The sequence below is a fragment of the Solanum stenotomum genome, chromosome 12, assembly GCF_019186545.1.
Source record: "Solanum stenotomum isolate F172 chromosome 12, ASM1918654v1, whole genome shotgun sequence".
Classification (NCBI taxonomy): Eukaryota; Viridiplantae; Streptophyta; class Magnoliopsida; order Solanales; family Solanaceae; genus Solanum; species Solanum stenotomum.
Genome location: NC_064293.1, coordinates 42,810,731 through 42,834,780, shown reverse-complemented (window position 1 = coordinate 42,834,780; position 24,050 = coordinate 42,810,731). Strand labels below are relative to the sequence as shown.

The following is a 24,050-nucleotide window of genomic DNA, read 5'->3' as shown; positions in this document are numbered from 1 at the left end:
AAAGACGATTATTTATTTTGTATAGTTAAATAAGACATTTTGGACCACTTATCATAGACTTATGAACAAATCCTGAATTCAAATCTTGCATTGGTACAGTAGTTTTTGGTACAACAAACTTTGCATTTATGGCCTGGCAGTGAGGAAAAACTTGCATACAGCTTGAATGCCCTCTTTAGTTACAGCCTCCTGGCCTAACTTTACTCTCCATATGCCACAAGTCAACATCTCTATATTTTTAGTAGTAAAATTGTTTGCAATTCAACAGACACCAAAAGTGTCTAAACTAAACATTGAATCAGTTATATTTCTGAGATTTGATTTTGTAATTTATTGTGTTGTTTTAGTTATATAGTCCCCCATCTCAAATTATCTATCGTAATTTTTAAAAATAGGCGTCTCAAGATGAAATTAACCATAGTAATATTTTTTTCATTTTATCCGTTCTTGAAAACTAAAAACACTTTAATAGAGTAAAATGAAATGAAACTATATCTAATGACTTAAGTGAAGGTAAAATAGTTAAAACTCATTCTGATTAATATCTTCTTAAGAAATATGTAAAAAGGAAAAAAGATAATTTGAGACGAAGAAAGTAATTATTTTCGTAAGATATCAATAAAAATAATATAAAAGATCTATAATAAAACACAAGAAATCTTGTAGTGTTATTTTTTCTATTATTCAAAATTCAAATTATAAATCAGCAAAAATGGTCATTTCTCTCTCTTTTATTATTATAGTAAAAGCAAATTTTTGCAATCATGTTTTTTTATTGTAATTTTGAGAAGAGAATAAATTGTAAATAATCAGTTGTGAGTTGTGACAGGTCTTAGACAAAGAGTAAGCACCTAATTATATTGCATATTTAAATAAAAAGGAAGATTAGGTGAGAGAGACCACAGTTTATGACCTCATCCAGAAATTAATCATATTTCATTATTCCTGATTACTGCTACCAAACAAGAATAAACGACAAGATTAAGGCATAAACCTTCCACAATAGTTCATTAATTATTTATTTATTAGCCCAAAAGTATGTCACTACTATTACAGAAATATTATAATAATTAGAAGACAGTTGAATTGCTACTTAAACTGATGATAACCCTTCATTTTCAGGCACTGTTGTTTAAGATTAAATGTAATTTCAAAGTCAAATTGGAATTGAGAAATGGCAAGAAAAAATAAATCTGCATCAGATTCCTTTAATTGATGTCAAAAGCACAACTACAATTGGCCCAACAGAGAACATTCATTTGATCTAATCTGTTTTATGTTTTTTCTCTAATTACGACTTAAGTTCTTAATTCAACCTTTAATCATTACCACTTCTATAAATTACAGTAGTGTATGAACTAATTTATGCACATCTATCTATACTATCTTAAAAGCATAAACTCCCTAACTTGAATGCTAAATTACTATAATACCTCTAACTTAAAACACTAAATGTAGTATATATTATATATTTAATATTATATTTATTTATGCAATATTATATTAAAAGCATACACATTTTCACATTGATGGATAGTGACTTTTTCAATGGATTGTGACTTTTTTATAGAGTTGTAACTTTTTCGATGAGTTAAGACATTTTCGAAAAATTGTGATTTTTCTAAAGGATTGTGACTTATCTGAAAAGACACGATAAGAACCTTTTCATACTATCATTTGTTATCTTTAAATAGAGGGAGTTTCTCACATATTTAAACTACGCATTTTATAAGTTTTCTATTTTTCTTCTTAAAACAAGGAAGATTGTGAGAGTTGTTCAATTATGCAATTACAATATTTTTCGTGGGGTAAATTAGATAGATCAACAAAAATTGATGCAACAAGGAGAATGAAATAACTCAACTTCAAACGAGAAGAATATCTTGATAATTAATAAGTACTCATTTTCATATCCATAAAATATACTTTTGCAGCAACTTCTACTTGACAAGAAGTTCAATGATTTTCCGCTGCACAAACTACAACTTAGTGTTCAGAATTTGAGAAGTCCCAAACTGTAGGAGAAAAATATTTGATCAAAAACTTGTTAGAAGAGTCCAAACTACATTCAATAAGTACTCTTTCATTTCCAATTTATTTAGTGTACTTTTTTTTCCAGTTTAATATGAATTGTTCTTTTTTCTTGGGGTGGGGGGCGCATTTTTAAGACCACAAAATTAAAAAATATTTTTGTATATTCTACATATGATCCATAAATTAAAAGTCTTCTTTATTTTTTAAAATTTAATATCAAATTATTATTAGACCAATCTATATCTATCTTTTTTTTTTTATCTATCTATACTACCTAACTTAAAACACCAAATGTAGTATATCTTCTATATTTTATATTGTATTATATTTATTTATGTGTATTATACTATATTATATTAAATACAGGCACCTTTTCACATTGAAGGGTTGTGACATTTTCAAAGAGTTATAACTTTTCCGATGAGTTGTGACATTTTTGAAGGGTTGTGACTTTTTTATAGGGTTGCTACTTTTCGGAAGAGTTGTGACTTTTCTAAAGAGTTATGGCTTTTCCAATGAGTTGTGACCTTTCTAAAGAGTTGTGAGTTTTCTAAAGAGTTGTGACATTTTTTTTATAAGGCACAATAAACAGTTTTTCATACACTACCCTTTGTTGGCTATAAAAACAGGGATTTCCTCAAATTTTTCAACTAAAAACATCAAATTTAGTATATCTTCTATATTTTATAACAATTTTTATTTATATTATATTATATTAAAAGTAAGAACATCAACAATACAATAATAACAAAGTAGTGCACTATAGAGAAGGGAGGAGAAAGTATATTTAAGAGGTATAATTAAGAGATTTTAAGAGTGGCTAATTTTTTAAAAATAAAATTCACGTTAATTTTAAAAATAGTGTGATACGTGATTTGATATTCACGTGCAATGCACGTGCGTCAAAACTAATTTTATTAACTATGTACTATCTTTCACCTACATCAATACCCGTTAATTTTGTTTACCAAGATTTAAACAGATAAAGTAAATTGTACTCCCTCCGTCCCTTTTTAGTTGTCCACTTTTGAAATGACACACAGATTAAGACAACAATGATTAGCACAATAAAGTTACAATTTTACCCTTATAACAACTTCTCACTTCAAAATTACAACCACTTATTTGAATTCAAGTGAAATAAATTGGAGGGAAACAACACACTTTTACAATTTTCAAGAAGTGTAAATAAGGGTATAATAGGAAAAAATTTATTGTCCTTTCTTGATTTGTCAAAATGGACAACTAAATAGGGACAACTAAAAAAGAAAATATGGACAAGTAAATAAGGACGGAGGGAGTACTATAACGTTTTGAAACTGTAAAATTTTGAACTCTGATCTCTTATGATTTTCATCCATAAAGTGTCTAATCTCAGCATTTTCTCCAAATTTACCTATCATATCAAAAAGTTCGGCACTTTTCCCCCTTTCCTCTATTATCTTATCAATCAATCAAAATATAAAAGAATAGGAGTAATGTATAGGTTATTGGGTAGCTTGTGAGAAAATGGTACTATCAGTAGGCCAAATTATTATTTTTAATATAAAGTTGACTATTGGAACCATCTTGCCGGCTTCATATATACTATACTTGATTATATAAAAGCATAAACAAAATGTTGAAATGGTTCAGAAATGTATTGACACCAAATTGGTCCACCCCACCCAACCCTAAAATGGTCGCTTCAACGATTCGTTGGCTAAATTTTAAATTTCTTTGCTCAAGTTCTAAGTTCAACACAATTATTCACGCTTTAGTGTGTCTGAGTTAGAGATACCATTTGATAAAATTTTCCACTAGATGAGCCTCCCTTGGTTAAATATGCTTATAGTAAATTATATATTCTCACATAACAGCTTCATTTGTAACAAACAACAGAGGAGTTTTTATGCAGCTATACATTCAACTTCTACTGTACAGCAGGAAAAAATAACTTTTACTTTCCCTACACAAAGGAGGCAGTAGAACAATCTTAAAAGTGTCCAACTGCATCACAGTGACAGGTTTCCTCCTGCCATCCTATGCTCAAATCTTTGGGGCAGAGGGCACCACTAGAGCTTGCCAATATGTTTTTTGCTGCATCAACTAAAATTCCATAGTCCTATACAGTTGAAAATTAAACCTGACTCTTCTCAACTAGAGCAATGAAGTTGATATCATGAATTTCTTCCCAAGTCTTTACCACTGAAATCGGCAGTACCAAATGATCCAGCTGAAGTCACCATGTCAAGATTACTACCCATGGATGTTATAAGGGCAGATAATCCAGGCGATGGACCGACACTAGCTGCCATTCCTAATCCAAGAAGGTCAAGAGTAGGATGTTTGGGACCAAACATAGAGGGAGTTCCCAACATTAATTCCTTCAGACCAGAACCAGCGTCACACGGCAGTCCAAGACCAAGACCTGCAGCATATGACGCACCATTGGCATCAATTGGCCTCCCACTCCATTCTTGATACCCGTTAGAAGACGACGACGTGGAGGACATAACCCCAAAGCCCCTCAAGAACGATGAGCTGGTCGCTACTGCACCCATCTGAGCTGCCTTCTGCAGCAATGCTGTTGCCGACATAGCTGGTTGTGGTGCAGGAGCATATTGCCTCCGCTCTTGACCAGCTGGTCTAAAAATCGATGAACTGTGACTCATCGCTAGGCCGAGAGATATTGGTTCTGTAGATGAAGGTGGTGCCATCTCAAGAGTGCGCTCAGGCGCCATAGCTCGAAACATATCAGAAAAAACAGGAGCTTGAGATGGCAAATTTCCCGAAGCTGTTGATGAAGCAAACAAGCTTCCGAAGACACTGCTGCTACTACTTCCATTACTACAAGAGTTGCTACAGTTTCCAGTCAAGCTTGCTACCGCCGCCGCTTCCTCCAGAACTTGTTTCGTAGCAGCTCCAGCAGAATTTGTGATTGGATTCTCCCGCAACTCTGCACAAATTGTAGCAACTATATAAAAAAGATAAAAAGAAGCATACTTGTTTAAGGAAGCAGAAAAAGTTAAAACTTTTCATAGAAAAAGAACATTATCTGTTGCAAAAGGACTAGGAGATCCAAATATAGTATCTTTTCTTTACAACCTTTAACTTATTTAAGCATATACTACTTATTTCTTTCTTTAGCCAACGATTTCATGACATCGAATCTTCATTTATAATTATTTATCCGATAATATTTTCTTCATTTTTTTTTCCTTCCTATTTTAGACCCTACTTCTGTCTACAAGATTCTGATTGATTAATAGAAAAGATAAATGATTTTGTACAAAGAATAAATACAGATAAGAACAAAGATCAATAAATGACAAAATTAACTAGACTCCAAGATATAGAAAGAACAAAGTTATTTTGTTTGATATGTAACAAACACAAATACGACAAACATCAAACTCAGAAGAGGCACCTTGATTCTGAACAGAGGAAGCAAATGTCATTACGGCAGTTGACGGAGGAACTGTTGGGGTCATTAAAGGCTTTGGAGCTGGTGGTGGTGGTGATTGAGACTCGGTGGCAGGTGGAGGCGCCGGTGGCGTTGGCGGTGGTGGTGATGATGAAGCAACAGCTTGTGTTTTAGGCTCCTCATTAGTACTAGGAGGCTTCTCTGGCAGTGTTTTAGCACTTTCTTGAGCTAATGCATCACAAAATGCCCTATGGGTGATAAAGCTATCCCTCCTGTACATTATTAGCAAATAAAGTTAACAGCTTTATTACCCAGAAAGACCTTGAATTGAGCTCGAAAAGCATACTGTTGATTTACCTTGAAAATAAAGTGCCACAATCACATTTATACTCTCTAGTTCCACAAATCTTTGAATGAGCCTTCAAATCAGACTGAACTGCATATTTCTTGGAGCATTTGTCACATTTCCACTTCTTCTCACCATGTTTACGGCAGAAATGTTTCTTGATTCCGGTCAAATCACCCAATGCCCGAGAAGGATCATGGTGAACACAACTGGATTCAGGGCAAACATACACTCTCTTCTTCACCTCATTGCTTGATCTCTGCCTCAGCTTCCATGGCAAATTATGACCTCTTCTATGAAGCTGCAAATTCTGGTCTCTTTGAAACCCTTTACTGCAAATTTCACAAACAAATCTGTTCGTGGCCATCAAAGTTGTTGGTGACAAAGCAATTACCTCTGCATCGGGATCTAATCAAAGCAACAAAAAATCAAATCTTAGCTGAATTTTAGTAAAATTGGGCTCATCAAGAATTGTCATGAAACATGATTTACCTGGCATCCCAGGAAGATTTCGTTTCTTCTTGGCTGATTCTTTCAGAGGAACTGCTTGATTACCTGAAGACGAAACGCTTGCTTCACCTGAGCCTGTAGAATCGTTCATGGCGGATGAGTTATCTGGGTCGGCCGGCATGGTTACTTCTAGGGGTTTGTTTTTGTTGGGTTGCTCAAAAAGCAAATCTTTAGAACATTTATGTTAAAAAAACCTTTTTGATATCAATCTTTTCCTGGGGAGTCCATATTTTCTCTCTTTTTGCCGTATCTACCAGTCAATCTTGCTTTTTCGTTTTTTCTTTCTTTCATATACCCAACTACCAGTTTTGATCAAACCAAGCTAAAATAGCAAATCCCCATAACTTAGAATTAACTCAAAAACCCAGATTCCACAATCACCAGAAAGTCAATCACCGGCGTGAACTTTCTGCCGGAAATTAAACAAAGTCGCTAAATGGGTTTGCTTATAAGGAAAAGTAATGAAGAAAAACTCGAGTCCGGCGATGAAAATGGGAAGCGGTTAGCATAGCAAGTCGGCGGCTCGGAAATCTATAGAGAGAAAGAGAGGAAATTTAATGTGAAAACAGAGACTGCAAAAAAAAGTCTACTCAGTTTTGGGTCTTCATTCTTACTTTTCAAGAAGATGAACAAAAATAAAATAATCAATTGAAAATCACTAGTACTGAGTAGTAGCTAGTACTTGTTGTTTACAGTGAAAGTAAATAGTGTCCAAGAAAGAAAAAAACTAAATAAATCATAAATGTGTCTCAATTCTGGAGGATAAGGACGTCAACTAATATATTTTTAATATATATATTATTATTAGTAATATACATACAAAAAATAATACTCTCTCTATCTCTAATTACTTACTCCCTCCGTCCCTATTTACTTGTCCATATTTCCTTTTTTGGTTGTCCCTATTTAGTTGTCCATTTTGACAAATCAAGAAAGGACAACAAATTTTTTCCTATTATACCCTTATTTACACTTCTTGAAAATTGTAAAAGTGTATGTTGTTTCCCTCCAATTTATTTCACTTTAATTCAAATAAGTGGTTATAATTTTGAAGTGAAAAGTTGTCATAAGGGTAAAATTGTAACTTCACTGTGCTAATCATTGTTGCCTTAATCTGTGTGTCATTTCTAAAGTGGACAACTAAAAAGGGACGGAGGGAGTATCTATTTTTAAATTCGCACACTTATTAAGAAAATAATTAATGACATAGTGAATTTACCATTTTACCCCTATAAATTATGAAGTGAATGAACAGTTCTACATTTTTCAAAGTAATTAATCATTTAATTGAGGGTATAATAGGTAAAAAAAATTATTCTTTCCTAATTTGTCAAAATGAACAATTAATTAAGGATAACTATAAAAGGAAAAATGCACAAATAATTAGGGACATAGAAAGTATCTTCTAACTACTCATTCTTTATATTTGACTAATCTTTTGAGATATTTACTCTATTTTGATGAACATTTGCTCAAATTGATTTGTCTATCTTTTTTTCCCCAGGGTTAGTCTTCAAAGCTAGGTATATTTTAATGTTAATCATGTAATTAAAAAAAATCAATAAATATTTAGGTCAAATTAGTTTTAAATCAATTATCTCTAAATTATAGAACATGAGAAAAATGATGTTAAGTTTAAATGTTTTTATTTTTTTTCGATTCGATATGTGACCTGTTTTTTTGAGTGAAGGTAATGTACTACATACAGTTGCACACCAAAAAATTTGTTTTCATTATACATATAATTCTATTAGTTATTTATGTGCTTCATTTACCATTAGATGAAATTAATTTTAAATTAAACCAAAAGTGTATATATTCTCATTCTTATATATTATTTGACTTCTATTAATCTGATACATAATTTTTAAAAAGTTTAATTAAAAATATAATTAACTAAATTACATTTATTATTAATATTTTAAAATTTTAAATTGATTTTATTATCGTTTTCTATTTGATATAGCTATTTTAAATTAAGAATAGTATTAAAAGTTTATAATAAATTAGTTAAAATAAATAAATAAAATAAAATATCTATTTTAATATATGAATCAAGTAAAATGATTTGGAGGAGCTGTAGTGATATTAATGGCATGTCGTAGTTTCCCAAACATGCATTTTTTTCATTTATATGAGTAGTCCCTTACTTGTCCTAATACTAGAGACACATGTATATGTTAAAATTTGGTAGAATTTTTTTACTTTTTTTTTTAGTCTAAAAATATTTTATAGTATTTAATTTTCTTTCAAGTCTAGGATTTATATTAATTGTAAAATATTTAGTTTTATTTTAGTTTTGTATCTAGAAGGAGTCTCCTTTAGTTCAGTATCTACAAGGATTCTTTTTAGAAATGATTCTCCTTAATTATTTATAAATATGGATCTACTCTTCTATTTGAATAAATGCAAGAATCAATACAAACAGTTATCATTCATTCTCTCTTTAATTTCTCTTTCTAGTTTCTTCTATTCCATAACAGTGGTGTCAGAGCCATACATTGATCTTAATAGATTTGTGAGTTCGTTGAAGAAGAACTTTCAACTACTTTTAATTCATATATATTTTCAACCTATGCATTTTTTTTAACGCAGAGCTACTTTTAACCAATTTTTAATCTATACTATTTTAAACCTTATTTTCAAACCATGGCAAGCAATAATCTTTTTTTCAATGCCCCACAAACCTTCAATGGTGAAAATTATCAAATTTGGGTTGTTAAAATGAAATCTTATCTTGAGGCTTATGATTTGTGGGAAGTTGTAATGGAAGACAAATCCATACAACAACTCTCTGAAAAATCGTCTGATATTGAAATCAAACTTCACTCAGAAGAGAAAATCAAAAAATACAAAGCCATAATTGTAATTCAAAATTCAGTTACAAATTCAATCTTTTCTAAAATAATTGCATGTGAGACAGCAAAAGAAGCTTGGAAAAAACTTGAGAATGAGTACAGGGAAAGTGAACGAGGCAAACAAAATCAAATTCCGAATTTGAAAAGAGATTTTGAATCTCTTAGGATGCAAGAGGGTGAGACTATCATTAATTATTCTAATAGAATTTCTTTGATTGTCAACAGAATTAGGTTGCTTGGTGAGGATTTTAAAGATAATAGAATAGTTGAAAAGATTCTTATAACTATTCCCGAAAGATTTGAGTCTAAAATCTCTGCTTTGGAAGAGTTTAAAGATCTCTCTACCATCTCTCTTGTGGAATTGATAAGTGCTCTTCAAGCACAAGAACAAAAAAGAGCTTTCAGACAAGATAAATTGTTATGCAAACTATCAGAAAAGAAAAATTGATTATCCTCCTTGCAAATTTGCAAAAAGAAAACACACTTGAAAAAATTATGTTGGTGGAGATCTGATGCATTATGTGGAAGTTGCAAACAAACAGGTCATGCTACAAAAGTGTGCAAGTTCAAAGATACTCAAGATAAATCACAAGCATTATTAGTAGAAGAAGAATGTGAGGATGAATTCTATTAATTGCCACAACAAAAGTAAGTAGAAGATATTTTTGAAGAATAATTAAGTGTTCAAACTCAAGTTAGATACACCAACTTGAGTTTGAGGGAAATGTTGAAATTTGGTAGAATCTTTTTATTTTTTCTTTTTAGTCTAAAAATATTTTATAGTATTTAATTTCCTTTCAAGTCTAAGGTTTACATTAATTGCAAAATATTTAGTTTTATTTTAGTTTAGTATCTAGAAGGATTCTCCTTTAGTTTAATATTTAGAAGGATTCTTCTTTAGGAATGATTCTCCTTAATTATTTATATATAGAGATGTACTCTTCTATTTGAATCAATGCAAGAATCAATACAAAGGGTTATCATTCATTCTCTCTTTAATTTCTCTTTCTAGTTTCTTCCATTCCATAACAGTATATGTGCTAGTACGGGATTAATATCTTAATATTTTTATGGGAATTTTCACAAATAATCATTATAATACACTTAATTATGTTTTATAGTTATAGTTTGCATATTTACGAGTTATAGCTATAATTTAAGCTGTCTTGTTTGTATAATTAGCGGATTTGTATAATTCGCAAGTTTGTATAATTCGCGCGTATATTTGTATAATTCAGTTATTTTTGTATAAATTTGAAATAACGAATTTATACAATAACAAATATCAAAAGTATAAACAGTTATACAAATTATATTATACAAATTTTCGAATTATGCGAATTGCAAATCATACAAAACCAAAAGGTTGAGCCGCGTAATTATAGCTAAAAGTAGGTTGTGAATTGTTATTAAGGCAAACTATAGTTATGTTAACTAATTAACTAGTATATGTTTGCTTATATGCGTAATTTTTATTTTTATTTTTTAATTTATGTGATATAGATAGAATTTAGAAAGTTGATTAAATTTTAATATGATTTTTAGATATGAAGTTGTGAGGTCTATTAGGATGTCCATGATAAAAGTATTTTTTGTCATGAATCGTTCATTTTTACTCAAAATAGTTACAAGATATAAACAAATATTACCGACATCAAAATAATATAGCTATAACTAAAGAATATGAATTTAAAACTAAAAGTCATAGCTAAACGGATTCCATAATTTTGAAAAAATTATACACTAATTAAATTAAAGTAGAACAAAAGAAATATTTTTTAAAATTTTTTAAAGTTGAAGCAAGCACGTTGGTGTGAAGTCTTGAATTAAAAATTAAAAGTCATAGCTAAAATTGATTCCATAATTTTGAAAAATTATACACTAATTTAATTAAGTAGAACAAAAGAAATAAAAAGTTTTAATTTGTTTTTCCAAAATACGCTGAGTAGACACGTCTCCGATCTTGAATTTAAAACTAAAAGACATAGCTAAAATGGATTTCATAATTTCAAAAAAATTATACACTAAATAAATTAAAATAGAACAAAAAAAAAATATTTTTTTAAAACACGCTAAAACAAGCATGTCAAAAAATTATGCGCTAATGTAATTAAAGTAGAAAAAAAAGTCTTTTAAATTTTTTTCCGAAACACGCTGAGCATGCTTCACATGAAGTCTCTCTGGATTAATAAGAGAAAATAAATTTCATAACTGAAAATGAGAACACCTTACGTCATAACATTGGAAAGTAGTAATTCTCTCTTCAAAATTGTTTATTCCTTTTAATTTAGTTTTAAAAAAAGTAGTACTATTTTTTTTTAACTCCGACATAATTCACATAGCATGCTTAACATAATAAAATTAAAGGTTATTTTGATACATTAAACATATTTTTAACATAAGATTTTAAAAATATTTTTATTTTCTTAAATTTTGTGTTTAATTAAATCAAGATAAATACATTAAAACGAATATATATTAATTTTTAATCTGAATTTATTAGTATCTCATTAGAATTACCAAAGTGACCAATTTACCCAAAATACTTTGATTAAATTTTCAGCATTTAATCGGGTCATATCTACTACCACAACTTAGTTTCTTCTCCATTCATTTTCAATGATCAGTGGCCTTTCACCATCCAACTTTTTCATTATCCAAAAGAAGAATGTAAAAATGCTAAAATTTGAAATTGACTATAAACTTTCTGTCAATATTAGCAAAATAGACTTTAACTATTACTACTATTTTCTCATAAACAATAATCAATTCAATTTGTGAAAATTATATGTCTAACTCAGCCTTACAAGTTTTCATAAACAAGAATTGATTCGATTTGTAAAAAAATTATGGCTAACTCAATCTTAAAAATTAGCTAAAAGAATTTTTTTTTTTAATCAAATCATATAAAAAGTCCAAATTTTTCTGATCAATCGATGTGCGACTCAACACAATCCAATCATAATTAAACATTCCTAGTCCCCACTACTTGGGAAGTTCCAAATAGCAATGGTCAATTTGATAACAACTTAGGCCAAAAGTTTCTAATACAAGAAAAGAGAGCAGTTGGGTTTTGGAGCTGTTTTTGAAAATTATTTTTCATTTTTTACAAAAGTTTTACTAGAAATTGCCAAAAAAGAATCAAACAAAAACCATAAAAAAGGAATTTGAAAATTGAAATAGATAGTAAAAATGCCGAATAAATAAATAAATATAATTTTTAGAGAATAAGAGAGAAACATTATCTATTAATTAAAGTTGAAGGTGAAGTTTGATTCTTTAGTCTAAATTCTAATGATAGAATCAATTAAGTTTCAAACACATACTCCCTCCGTCCCATTTTATGTGGCACCATTTTTTTTTAGTCAGTCTAAAAAAAATGTCATATTTCCTTATATGGTAAGTATTTAAAGGTACAATTCCTCTTTTACCCTTGTTGATCCCACTTAATCTTAAGGATAGTACTCCAATACATTTATGCAGAGAGAAAAAAGTGAGTTTACTTTTAATATGACTGTTTTTTGAAGGAGCAATTTGATAAACATTTCAAAGTCTTCATTTATTTCTTAAATTTCGTGTCCGGTCAAATGTTGCCACATAAAATGGGACGGAGGAAGTAATAAGTAAGAAAAAAAATATGATTTTTTGGTTGAATTAAGGTAGATTAAAAGAAAAAGGTGTATTGCCTTAATTAGGTTGAGAGAAAAAGTCAAGCTAACTTTCTTTATAATTAAATTCTAATTTCTTCCAAATTTGAAAAATTCCACGTGTCAACTTCCAGGAGTTGAAAATTTGGTACTGTAATATTTTTTTGGTCCCAATCCTAAATTAGTAATTGATCTTTTATTAGGATTACAATTAATCGTCTAAATGATTGTTAGCTCAACTTTGGTATAATTCGACAGGAGTTACTTTACGTATGTATATACAGTTCACGTAAAAATTGGGTAACCCATATAGTTTTTTTAAAAAAACAAATAAATAATGGGAAGTATTATTTTTGTTTAGTTATATTTACTAGTATAAGCAATCAGAGGCGTATCTAAGGGAGGGTCACCGGGTTCACGTGAAACCATGGTCTTATTCCCGAGATCATAAATAGTAGTGTTATATTTTTAAAAAATATTGAAATATAGATGTGTGAACCCACACTTGAAGTATCACATAATGTGATTATGATTGGGTGCACCTCTCTTCGCGAGGTTAGAAATTTGAATTTTATATTTATCTTGTTTTATTTTTCTTTCTAAAATATATATATATATATATATATATATATATATATATGAATTAATTTTAGACCTATAATTTTAAAATTTTAACTGTTTTTAGTAAATTAAAAACCAAAATGTCGAACCGATCAAATTTATATCATAAATCAACCTTTTTATAACAGTGCACCCATCATCTCAAAATTCTGGATACGCCTCTGTAAGCAATGATAAAAAGCTTACGACACTCAAAACTTATGTAAACTCAATAAATAAATAAAATATATTTTCACATATATTATTTTTATTTTATTTTTGGAATCCCAGGATAACCCGTAGCCGCTACAACCTCTTCCAGAGCCTGCAAACCACACAGGGGATGTAAACCGCACTAGGCAAGCCCTATGCAGCAGGCTCGACTCAGAAGGCATTGAGGGGGGATCGATCCCGGGTCATCCGTGTGGATAACCACCCTCCAAACCAACTGAGCCATCCCAAAAGACACATATACTATTATTATTATTGAATTATAATTACTCTTTTCTTCTTAGTTCTTCCCCTTCTCATTTCTCAAGCAATCGAAGACCGAGTTTAAATTTAATTAGATTAATTTAATATTTTCAAGTTAAATTTAGATTTTAAAAACTATATGAAAAGCACTATAAATTGCATTTTTTCATATATTAATGTGATAAAAAATATATTTTAAAATATTGATTAAAGTTTATATTATTTGACTCTCAAAATAAAAATCATGACAAGTAAAAAAAACGAATGGAATAGTAAGTTCTCACTGATCAATGAATATTTATTTTGCCTCAACTATAACTGCATTCTATTTTAATGAAGAATGATTTATAATCATCATGAAAAATTCGTGTTCCTTGTAATAATTGATAACTAGAGGTTACATATATATCATTACGAAAACCACTTTTGACTAGATAGATTTTATTTTATTTTATTTATTTTTATTTGATGGTCGATATTCATATTAAAATTAGTATCATATATTATTTATTTAAAAAAATATTCTTTATTAAAGATTTTTCTATATTCAAGGTTCGAAATCGAAACATTTAATTATTCCACTAGATAAATGTTAGAGGCTTTAATAAACAGTGTTTCTTCATTATCACGCCAAGGTTTGAGGTAAAGTGTCCATTTCCTCTCGATTAAGAAATTAAACAGGTAGTATATTTTTATCTGCAAAATCATTTATTCTGTTTGTTTTATTATGATGATACTTGTTTGGATAAAGAATTAATAGCTGAAGCTCAATATTAAAAAATAATGATCGAAAAGTTGATTTAATAGAAAAAATAATGAAAAAATTATATAAATACACAACGATAATCTCTAAAATTTCCTACCATGTAAAAGAATTAAATAAATCTGCTTTTGAATACATCCCTATCACATCTTGGAAAAATCTCTTCCATCAAGTAATATATCATTTACAATGTATCGGATAACCAAAGAATGTATCCGATAACAATGAAAAATTCAACTTTTTTGTAATTGGAACAACTTTCGTGATATAATATAATTAGCCGAATTTCTGTACTTTATACTAAAATAATACTATGTGTAATTTTGTTTGCCTTACACTGCAAAATCAAAAAATATTAGTCACTAACATATTGTTATGATTTCATTAATAACACAATGTTCCCTTTAAATGATTTGGTATTTAATTTTTTCCCTTCAAACAAGTTAAATCTTTAATTTTCTCCCTTCACAATCAATTTACACTTAGCTGTGCATTCTTTAAGAGTAGGGCATAATTTTTTCTTTGTTCCTTTTATTTTCCTAAGTGTTGGAGAAACAGCTATTTGCCAGTGGACATGTTACATTTACTCATTTAGTCAAACAATTGATTTGTCACACTTCAAATAAAGAGGCTCAGCTGACACAAAAGATTAAAACATCTACACAAATGTCGATTTAGCACTTTATTGAGGACGACAAAAACAAAATATAGATATTCAATAAATTTCATCTAATCTAAAAATTATTCATTTTTTTCCTATTCAAGTCACTTAATTTTTCCCTTTTTAAGTCAAAATTATTGTTGGAACATTCTTCTCCTTATATTGGTCTTTGTTAAATTTGAACATTCAAAAACATTCGTCCAGTTTCTAATTCATGAATAATTATTACAATATTTGACAAATAATCATAATTAATTTTTTTTTGTTTCCCACCCAGTATCCGGTATTCATATTGGAGTCCAACTTACAAAGGAGACTAGAACCCAAGATCTCTAGTTAAAGATAACAAATATACCTCCGAACTATTATAAATGGTATGCAGATACCATCCGTCATACTTTTGGGCTATTAGTGCCCCTGCCGTAAAAAAACTAGAACATATATACCTTTTATACTAACGGACATACACGTGTCATAATCTTATCCACCGACCCAACATTTATTAAATATCGGATCGACGGATAAGATTGTGCCACGTGTTCCTATTTAGTCTTCCGTTAGAGTGAAGGGTATATATGCTCTAGTTTTTGGATGACTGGGGCACCAATGTCCCAAAAGTATGATGGAGGATATCTGCATACCATTTTAGATAGTTCGGGGATATATTTATCATTTTACCCTTTATTTTTTTTAATCAAAGTTGAATTATGGTATACTAAGTTGCACGTGAGCTTCCTTTGTTTTTTATATTATCAAAACCTTACCTTATGATTATATAATAAGTTACATAGTTAAAATGGGATAACCTAAAGTTAAAAGTGTAATTCCAGTAAACAAATGCTGCAAAGTTGAAATGTCTTTTCTCTAACACTTAATTAATGTTTTCATTGACTTGAATGCATCTACTTTTTTATTTTATTTTTATTTTCAAACTCTTCGTCAATTATATATGCCGGGAAGTGGTATGGACCACCACCACAAAGTTTTAAGTACTATTTTTTTAACCTTTCTTGTTTTTCTTTTTAAAATTTTATTACTCCCTCCGTCCCTATTTACTTGTCCATATTTCCTTTTTTGGTTGTCCCTATTTAGTTGTCCATTTTGACAAATCAAGAAAGGACAANATATGCCGGGAAGTGGTATGGACCACCACCACAAAGTTTTAAGTACTATTTTTTTTCCCTTTCTTGTTTTTCTTTTTAAAATTTTATTATTATTTCTTGTTTCTTAAGATGAACATTTTTCTTCTCAAACTGCTAATTAATGCATAAAAATGGGTCATCCCATATAAAAGCTTTTTAATTACTTAGTTCATTATCTTATATTTCTAGTTTAATGTAAGATAAATATCATATTTGTTACAAATTGTACTAACAAAGAGTCAACTGAAATTATGAAAAACACGGTAGGAAGTTCAACTATACAGAGAATAGTTCAAGAAAACGACTTTATCGTTTCATTTTCACATTGAAGCAAAGGGACCAGACATTGTGATACAGTACAAGAGTTTATAATTCGTATTTCTATCTAGCTAAACTACATTTTTAATATTTTAAAATTTGGACTAAATTGCCGGTGTGATGAGAGAGATCTATGCCAAAGGACGCCATACTTTGATGCAATGATAAAAACTTTTTCATTCTTAATAAGATATCTCATGTTCAAGCTTGAAAAAAGACTTCAATAAAAAAGAAGTGTTATGCTTTAGACATGAGTGGATATTACCATCTGCCTAAACTCATTTTACTTTTGACGAGTCCAACCCTATTTCTGTTCCACTAACAGAGTAGAGGACCTAAGCAGCTATCCACTATAACAAGTAAATTTCCAACTATCAACTCTAGCTCGTTACAATATAAAACTTACAAACTGCTACTGTAATTTAAGTGACATTCAAGGAATTATAAACAATAGAGTGCACTCACAAACAAAAAATAGTGTGCAACTTCTTGGCTGGGGAACAATAAAGTAAATGAAAAAAATGGGTACTTGCCATAATTATAAAAAGAGAAAAACGCATTCAAACAACCCAATAACTATTCCTGTTTGATACTTTACACCAGCTTTAACCACAAACTAAATTTGAAATCCAGAATAAAATATCCCATGCTCACCAAAACAAAAAAGCCAAAAAAAAAAAAAAAAAGAAACAGGAGACTTTAATCCCTCTTTGTCAAAAGGGGGATATAATTCCTACAAGACATGCAAACAACTCCCTGTAGTAATCTGAATAGTATGTCATAGCTATAGTGGTTACAGTTAAGCCTCGTAATCTCCCTCAGAGAACTTGTTCTCTGGATAGAAGACAGCAACAACTTGGTTACCACCAAATTTTCTTCCATTCAGCCCTTGCCGAGCTTTGCTGGAACTGTCAACATCTGCATACTCCAGGAAAACCTGAAGAACCAGGATATTAGTCTTAACCATTATACATTCAGAGGTAGAAACCACCAGAAAAAAAAGAGAGCAAAGTATTGGAGCCCTTTTGTAATTGTTCCAAATCATGCACAGTTTCAGGAAGCAATAAATAATCGTAGTGATAGACACTTAACAGAATAGTCATTTTTCAGCTGGTCATTGTGAAGAAAATTAGAAACAAGTTGAATCTCATTTTAACAACATATATAGGATCGTCAAGATCAGATTGTAGACGTAACAAATCTAGATGATGGCTTAAGAGATCAGCAGATATGTACCTTCCCGAGTCCAGGTGTAGGCTCACCATTAGGATTTGGACGTGGAATGACAACATTCAGGAGAGCTCCTGCAAAGTAGACATACAAAAGCAAATACAAGTTAAAATTCTCAACCTAAGTTCAAGGCATAAGGTATGCTAGAGGAAACAGAACACTTGATATGGCTACTCACCAAATTTACCACATTCAATCCTCATATCTTCCAAAATATCTTGATAGTCATCATCATCTTTGAGCTCATCTACACTAACCACTTCTGTTAAGCACAAAACCTTCGTGGCTAATGCACCAGGTTGTAACATGAATCTCTGTAGAAGAAAAAAGCACTAAGGGTGAGCTTAAAAGTCCTTTGTATTAGAGTATTAAAGCCTAAGAACTTGAAAACTGAATGGAAGAGCAGAGAAATATCTCTACCTGCAAAGCTATCTGCTGTTGTGCATGCAATAATACACTCTCTTGCTCAGGGTTGGGTTGGGTTGTGCCCTGGTTAGCCCGCCTAACAGTAAGAGTTTTATCCCCCATCTTAATCCCATTAAGGGCTGCACAAGCAATATCAGTAACAGACACATCCTGGTACACACAAAAAGCATAACCTTTTGAGTTCCCAGTTTCTCTATCTTTGACCAGATCAAATCCTCGAAGTTGACCAAAAGACTCTAAAAGTTCCCTGATTTGTGATTCTGTAAAATAATAGGGCAAACCACCAACAAATATACGGTCAGGTCCTTCAAGCCCTCCGGAAGAACCTGGTGTCAATCCAACAGCTGCCAGGTTGAGGTTGGGGCTCGGTTGACTAGGACCAAGAGTAGCTGCCAAGGAAGGATTGTAATCACTGGGTCTTCTAACCTTAACTGGTCCGCCCTGAACAAAACATAAAGTGCACAGAAAACAAATATCAATCAAGAGTTGGAATATGTATAATGATACGTACTTGACATAATGCAGCATGATGCTGTGGTAATGCATTATCCAACACTCAAATCACCATAAGAACACAAACAAATAAAAAGCCACAGAGAAACAGGGTTTGCAGACTCCAGCTTATATAATGGGAAAGGGACAAAGGGACATTAGTTCCAAACTTTATCTTGTGCCGAATAAGATGGGGAGAACCAGAGTCTGTGTGAATGAGGTAAACTAAAATCTTCTCTTTCTTTACTTCCTTTTCATAAACACCCTACAGTTATAAGTAGAAAGCTAACATATAACACCTATTCAAGCCAGATGATGTTTAGTACCTCAAAAATGACACCATCCAAAGCCATGGCATTACTAGCTTCCTCAACAGATCTCATTTCAACAAAGGCAAACTTCTTCTCATGGTTTATATAAACGTTGACAACAGCATCCCCTGAAAATTTCAACAATATTTTAAGCACCTAAAAAGGTAAATTTAGTGATACTACAAGGGAAAGCACATAAATCTACGAACTAACCTGGACCAGCAGTGTTTCCTCCGATTGCATACATGACATGACTAAAGAAGGTAGCAACCGACTGCATGTAGATCAACGGTCAGAAAACATAGGAAGTACTCAAAGATATGGCAGAGCGGAATTAACTCAAATCATGAAATTAGGAAAGTTCAAACCAATGATAATTTTAGAGGAAGACAAAAATTGATGATTCCATATACAACACATAAAAAAGCCTAATTTGGCCGACATAGTACAAAATAAATGCTACAATGGGAAACGAAACATCACACGTAAGAATAAAATTTCAAAAATGCTTACATAAGAATAATGGTCTAACCAAAACAACAACATACCCACTGAAATCCCACAAGTGGGGTCTGGGAGGGTAGAATATACGCAGACCTTACCACTACCTCGTGGAGGTAGAAAAGCTCTTTCCGAAAAACCCTCGGATCGGATGCAGCAATTCCATATACGAAGAATAAAATATAAAGATGTCTAACCAAAACAAAATACCTACAACTACAAATGGTTTCAGACTGCATGGCATCAGTAAGTCAGAAAAAGCAATGTGTCAGTGTTGATGTCAAAAAGGTAATTAGATGGAATAGACAGCTGTGAAAAATGTACGTGAAGACACTATATTGCACCATATTACAAGCAGTAGCTTGTGAAGGAAAAACTAAAGTGATTCCACAGAGAATAACTAGAAAGAAAACAGCGGCTTCCAAACTTGAGCAGACAAAATCTTAAAACAACCAATGTGCAAAGTCATGGGAATCTGTAGTACTACCTTCCCGCATAATATGATATAATAGGAGGAAGTTTGCTACCTGTTCATTTGCAGTAGGTGGAAGTCCACCAACATAAACTCGCCGAGCATGTCTGGTAGCCTGAAAAAGCAACATTTAATAAAATGCTTTTCAGGTAAAAGAAGAAGCCCATAAGAGAGAGATAATAGGAAATGTCACAAATTATAAACCTGCTGTGTCATTGCCTGGACTGGCATAATAGGGAGAGCTCCAAACTAGAGAAGCCACAAAACAAATATATAAGAATATAGATAACCAGTGAATGTATGTTAAGAAGGATCTGCGACAGTACCTGGCCTGCTGCTAGAGGAAACATGTTAGAAAACATTCCAGGAATTGATGGGTTAGTCGTCCCTGGAACTTGACCTGCGCAGGCATATGAAATTACAAATCAGTGAGTGAAAATATGTACATACTTCAAGTGGCTAAAATAAATGGATATTTACACTAAAATCTTTTTTTTTCTTTCGATGTGTTTGAAAAAATAGAAGAATTTGTAATCAATTAGAGTAAAACAATTTAAGGGATGGAGAAATTTACTGTGAATTCATTACTAGAGAAAAAAATTGTAAACTACCAAACTAGCAATTCCTTGAAGATGAACAAGACCTGTATCGATTCTTCCTTGTACATATAAGCTACAGAAGTCGGCTCACGCCCATTGTCAGCACAGTGGGGCAAGTAGCCCAACATTGCCTTCTTAGAACATAAGACAATACAAAACAAACAAACAAACACCAAACACAACAAGAAACCAAAACCCTCAGTCTCAGAATTATTTCACCAAGTAAAAAGTAAAGAAAAGCAAAAGGGCTAATCTAACTAGGACTCACTACCAGTATAGGTGGAAGTCAAAGAAACAAAATGCTTACCAAAATGTAACCATGCATTTCGATATGAACTTCCACACTATGTCCAGGAAAAACATGACAGTTTTCAAGATACTTTAATTGTAATGAAATTGATGGACCATGTACCTGCAACATCAGTCACGCCAGATAACAATGCACTGGTAGGAGGTGCCATATCAAAACCACTGATCCTTTTGCTGAAAAGAAACATCATTAGTACCAACACCAAAGTGATAAATTTTTTTGAGAATGAATTTTTTTTTTTTTTAGAATGAAGTGATAAAATGGTTGAAAATGTAACTTTCTATGATCTGTATAGATGTTAGCCACTGACAGAAAAATCACAACAACAATATACCCAGTGCAATCCCACAAGTGAGGTCTAGGGAGGGTAGGTAGAATGTAAGCAGGCTTTACCCCAGAGAATTCAAAAGCAAAAAAAAAAAAAAAAGAACAAACAGTCAAAATCCAATAGGTTCCAGTAATTACAGAGTCAAAGTCATCATTGTAGCTTTATGATTTTGCAAGAACAAATACTTTTGTATGCCAACATGGCAACATCAGCTTCACCAGCTCATATGGCCAAATAACAAAGTCTTCACCTAATGTTTTAGTCCAATTCTATCTATAGTTCTAACTTCTAACATATCGACACTTATGATTTCTTTCCAATTTGACAGATCAAAGAGTCCAATGACCAGTCTTGCCAACATCACAGCAAATTGCAATTTGCTTCACTCAAAGTTCAAAAGACAGAAACCAGTCTTACAGAGCATTAGGACATCAAAATAATCAATAGAAAGTATCTTGAAAATGCTCCTACAAGAAGATATAGGAGTAAGACACAAACCTCTTAGATGGCGACCGTGATCTAGACCTTGATCTATGCTCGGATCTACCCCTAGAGCTAGGCTTGTGTCTCTGTCGGTCCTCTCTATCTTTGTCATTGTCTCTTCTCCTGAAAGGATAAATAAACAATCATATCCAAAAACATAAGAAAGATAAGAAATTGGTTAAGACTATTAAATCAGCAAGCACCAAACACATGAATCTCATATGAAGCTCACACTAAAGCATGTAGAGCATAGAGAACAGTGACAAAGAAAAAAATAGCATTTTAAATTAAATCAAACATGATTCTCAAAATGAATACCACAATTAAGTATTACCATCATAAATGAGTAACTGAAAAGAGGTACAGAACATAAATCCAACTAACTTTTAAAACTGCATTTGAACCTACCTATCGTAATCTCGAGTTCGCTGAAGATCATCTTCATCTCGATCTCTGGTCCTCTCCCTCCTATCACTCCGATCCCTATGACGATCTCTGTGATGACGATCACGGTCCTTCTCCCTCTCTCTATCCCTATCCATATCTTTGTCCCTTTCCTTAACTCTGTCCCTGTCTCTATCTCTATTCCTATCCCTGTCCCTGTCTTTATCACGCCCTTTCTCTCTCTCCTTTTCCCTGCTTCTTGATGAGCCCCTTTCTTTTTCGGGGTCACGAGAAGTACGCTGGAAAATGATGATAAAAATGTTAGTCCATGAAGAGAACAACAAAACTTAAATATATAAACAAAATCTCTAAGGAAGGAAAACCATACAGCAGAAGCCATAATAATCTAAAGCTAAGGAAATTAAAAACAAAGAGCAACACAAATCAGGGAAAAGAAGTTCATATCATAAAAGCATTGTTTTGGCTACATTCACAGGTTAGAGATCAGAACTGCTGTCCACCAGGAGCAAACCAGCTACTCTCTGGATCCTATCAGAGGCCAACCTTAGGCAATACTCCTCAACCCCACCACCACCAAATACAGCCTGCATCTTTTATGTAATCTGCTCTATTCCATAATTTCTAACACTGTAATTTGAATTCAAAATATAATTGTCCGATTTTACACCAAGTAAATGTTTTGATGCTTCTATTCCAAACCCCATCACTCTTTCTAGAGGAAGAAGTAGTTGAATAAATGCCCTTAAGTAACACTCCATAAACCATAACTACACACAGACAGAGATATACCCAGCAATCGCATCCCATCAAGCAATTCATATAAACTTTCTGAGTCATCGAACATAAAACAATCAAAGGCAGATAAGTATCCCTAATTAAAGCAAACATCTATGTGTGTTACTTCATCACCATTATAAGTTCAAATCCAATTTTTTAAAAAAACTTTCAATTCATCCAATAAGGAAAAAACAAAAAGTTACCTGAGACTTGGAGTCACTGTAAGGAGAAGAACCATTATTCTCTATATCTTCTCCGTTACCTTCATATTCCTGCATCGTTCCACTACGTTACTCTAATTTATCTCTTCTTCTCCTTGAGAGAGAGGAGTACAAAACTAGGGCTAGAAAAGGGTTTCGCCGTTCTGTAATTGGGAATTGCAGTCCAATTGCGATTTTTTTTTATGTTTTTTTTTCTAATTAATTAAATAAAGGGTACAACCGTAAACTCCCAACTGCGTTCTAATTAATCCTAACATATATAGCTAAACTAAAATATTGACTTATGAAAAAATTTGTTTTAAAATAATATTTTATTATTTAATATGTTATATTTAACTATAATATAAAAACACATATTTTTTTATTATATATATTATATTTTTTTAACAAAAAAGCAAATTAACCAATTAAGAATAGTAAAAATTGAACAAATTAGGTTATGACCTGCATTTTAATCCATTTCATTAATGTTTACCTAGTAAACTTTTGGATTAATGCATTGTCAATCCCTTAAACTTGTTGATATTTTTCATTTAAAAACTTATATTAAATCTTGTTCTAAACACATCAACTCCTAGTAAAATATTTCAAGCTAGACATCTTCAATTCAATTTTTTAAGTAAAAAAATGTGTACTTTCATTTGTCGATAGGATAGTTAAGTTACCACAAAAAATATCATCTCTTTTAACTAACTACACACATCAACCTCAAATAAAAAAATGTTAGAAATTCGAC

The 24,050-nt window shown here is 31.4% G+C and overlaps 2 protein-coding genes across 4 annotated transcripts; both read right to left on the bottom strand.

Annotated features, from left to right (window-relative positions):
- Window positions 1-3,882: 3,882 nt before the first annotated feature.
- On the bottom strand, window positions 3,883-7,003 carry LOC125848388 (zinc finger protein GAI-ASSOCIATED FACTOR 1-like). Of its 2 annotated transcripts, XM_049528245.1 has the most exons (5): window positions 6,491-6,949; window positions 6,279-6,371; window positions 5,798-6,194; window positions 5,444-5,712; window positions 3,883-4,972 (listed from the first exon to the last, which is right to left on the bottom strand). In XM_049528245.1, exons 2-5 carry the CDS (start codon window positions 6,283-6,285, stop codon window positions 4,194-4,196), a joined length of 1,452 nt encoding a protein of 483 aa, XP_049384202.1. In that variant the 5' UTR covers window positions 6,286-6,371; window positions 6,491-6,949; the 3' UTR covers window positions 3,883-4,193. The 2 variants fall into 2 exon arrangements, with proteins under 2 accessions (XP_049384202.1, XP_049384201.1); XM_049528244.1 differs by having other exon boundaries at window positions 6,279-7,003.
- A 10,274-nt stretch (window positions 7,004-17,277) lies between these two features.
- On the bottom strand, window positions 17,278-23,495 carry LOC125846808 (splicing factor U2af large subunit A). 2 transcript variants are annotated; one of them, XM_049526417.1, is made up of 13 exons: window positions 23,297-23,495; window positions 22,320-22,594; window positions 21,927-22,034; window positions 21,203-21,273; window positions 20,518-20,591; window positions 20,396-20,440; window positions 20,247-20,306; window positions 19,432-19,492; window positions 19,234-19,346; window positions 18,410-18,856; window positions 18,168-18,303; window positions 17,996-18,063; window positions 17,278-17,696 (listed from the first exon to the last, which is right to left on the bottom strand). In XM_049526417.1, exons 1-13 carry the CDS (start codon window positions 23,369-23,371, stop codon window positions 17,559-17,561), a joined length of 1,671 nt encoding a protein of 556 aa, XP_049382374.1. In that variant the 5' UTR covers window positions 23,372-23,495; the 3' UTR covers window positions 17,278-17,558. The 2 variants fall into 2 exon arrangements, with proteins under 2 accessions (XP_049382374.1, XP_049382375.1); XM_049526418.1 differs by lacking the exons at window positions 21,203-21,273; window positions 21,927-22,034; window positions 22,320-22,594; window positions 23,297-23,495 and adding an exon at window positions 20,835-21,146.
- Between the last annotated feature and the right edge of the window lie 555 nt (window positions 23,496-24,050).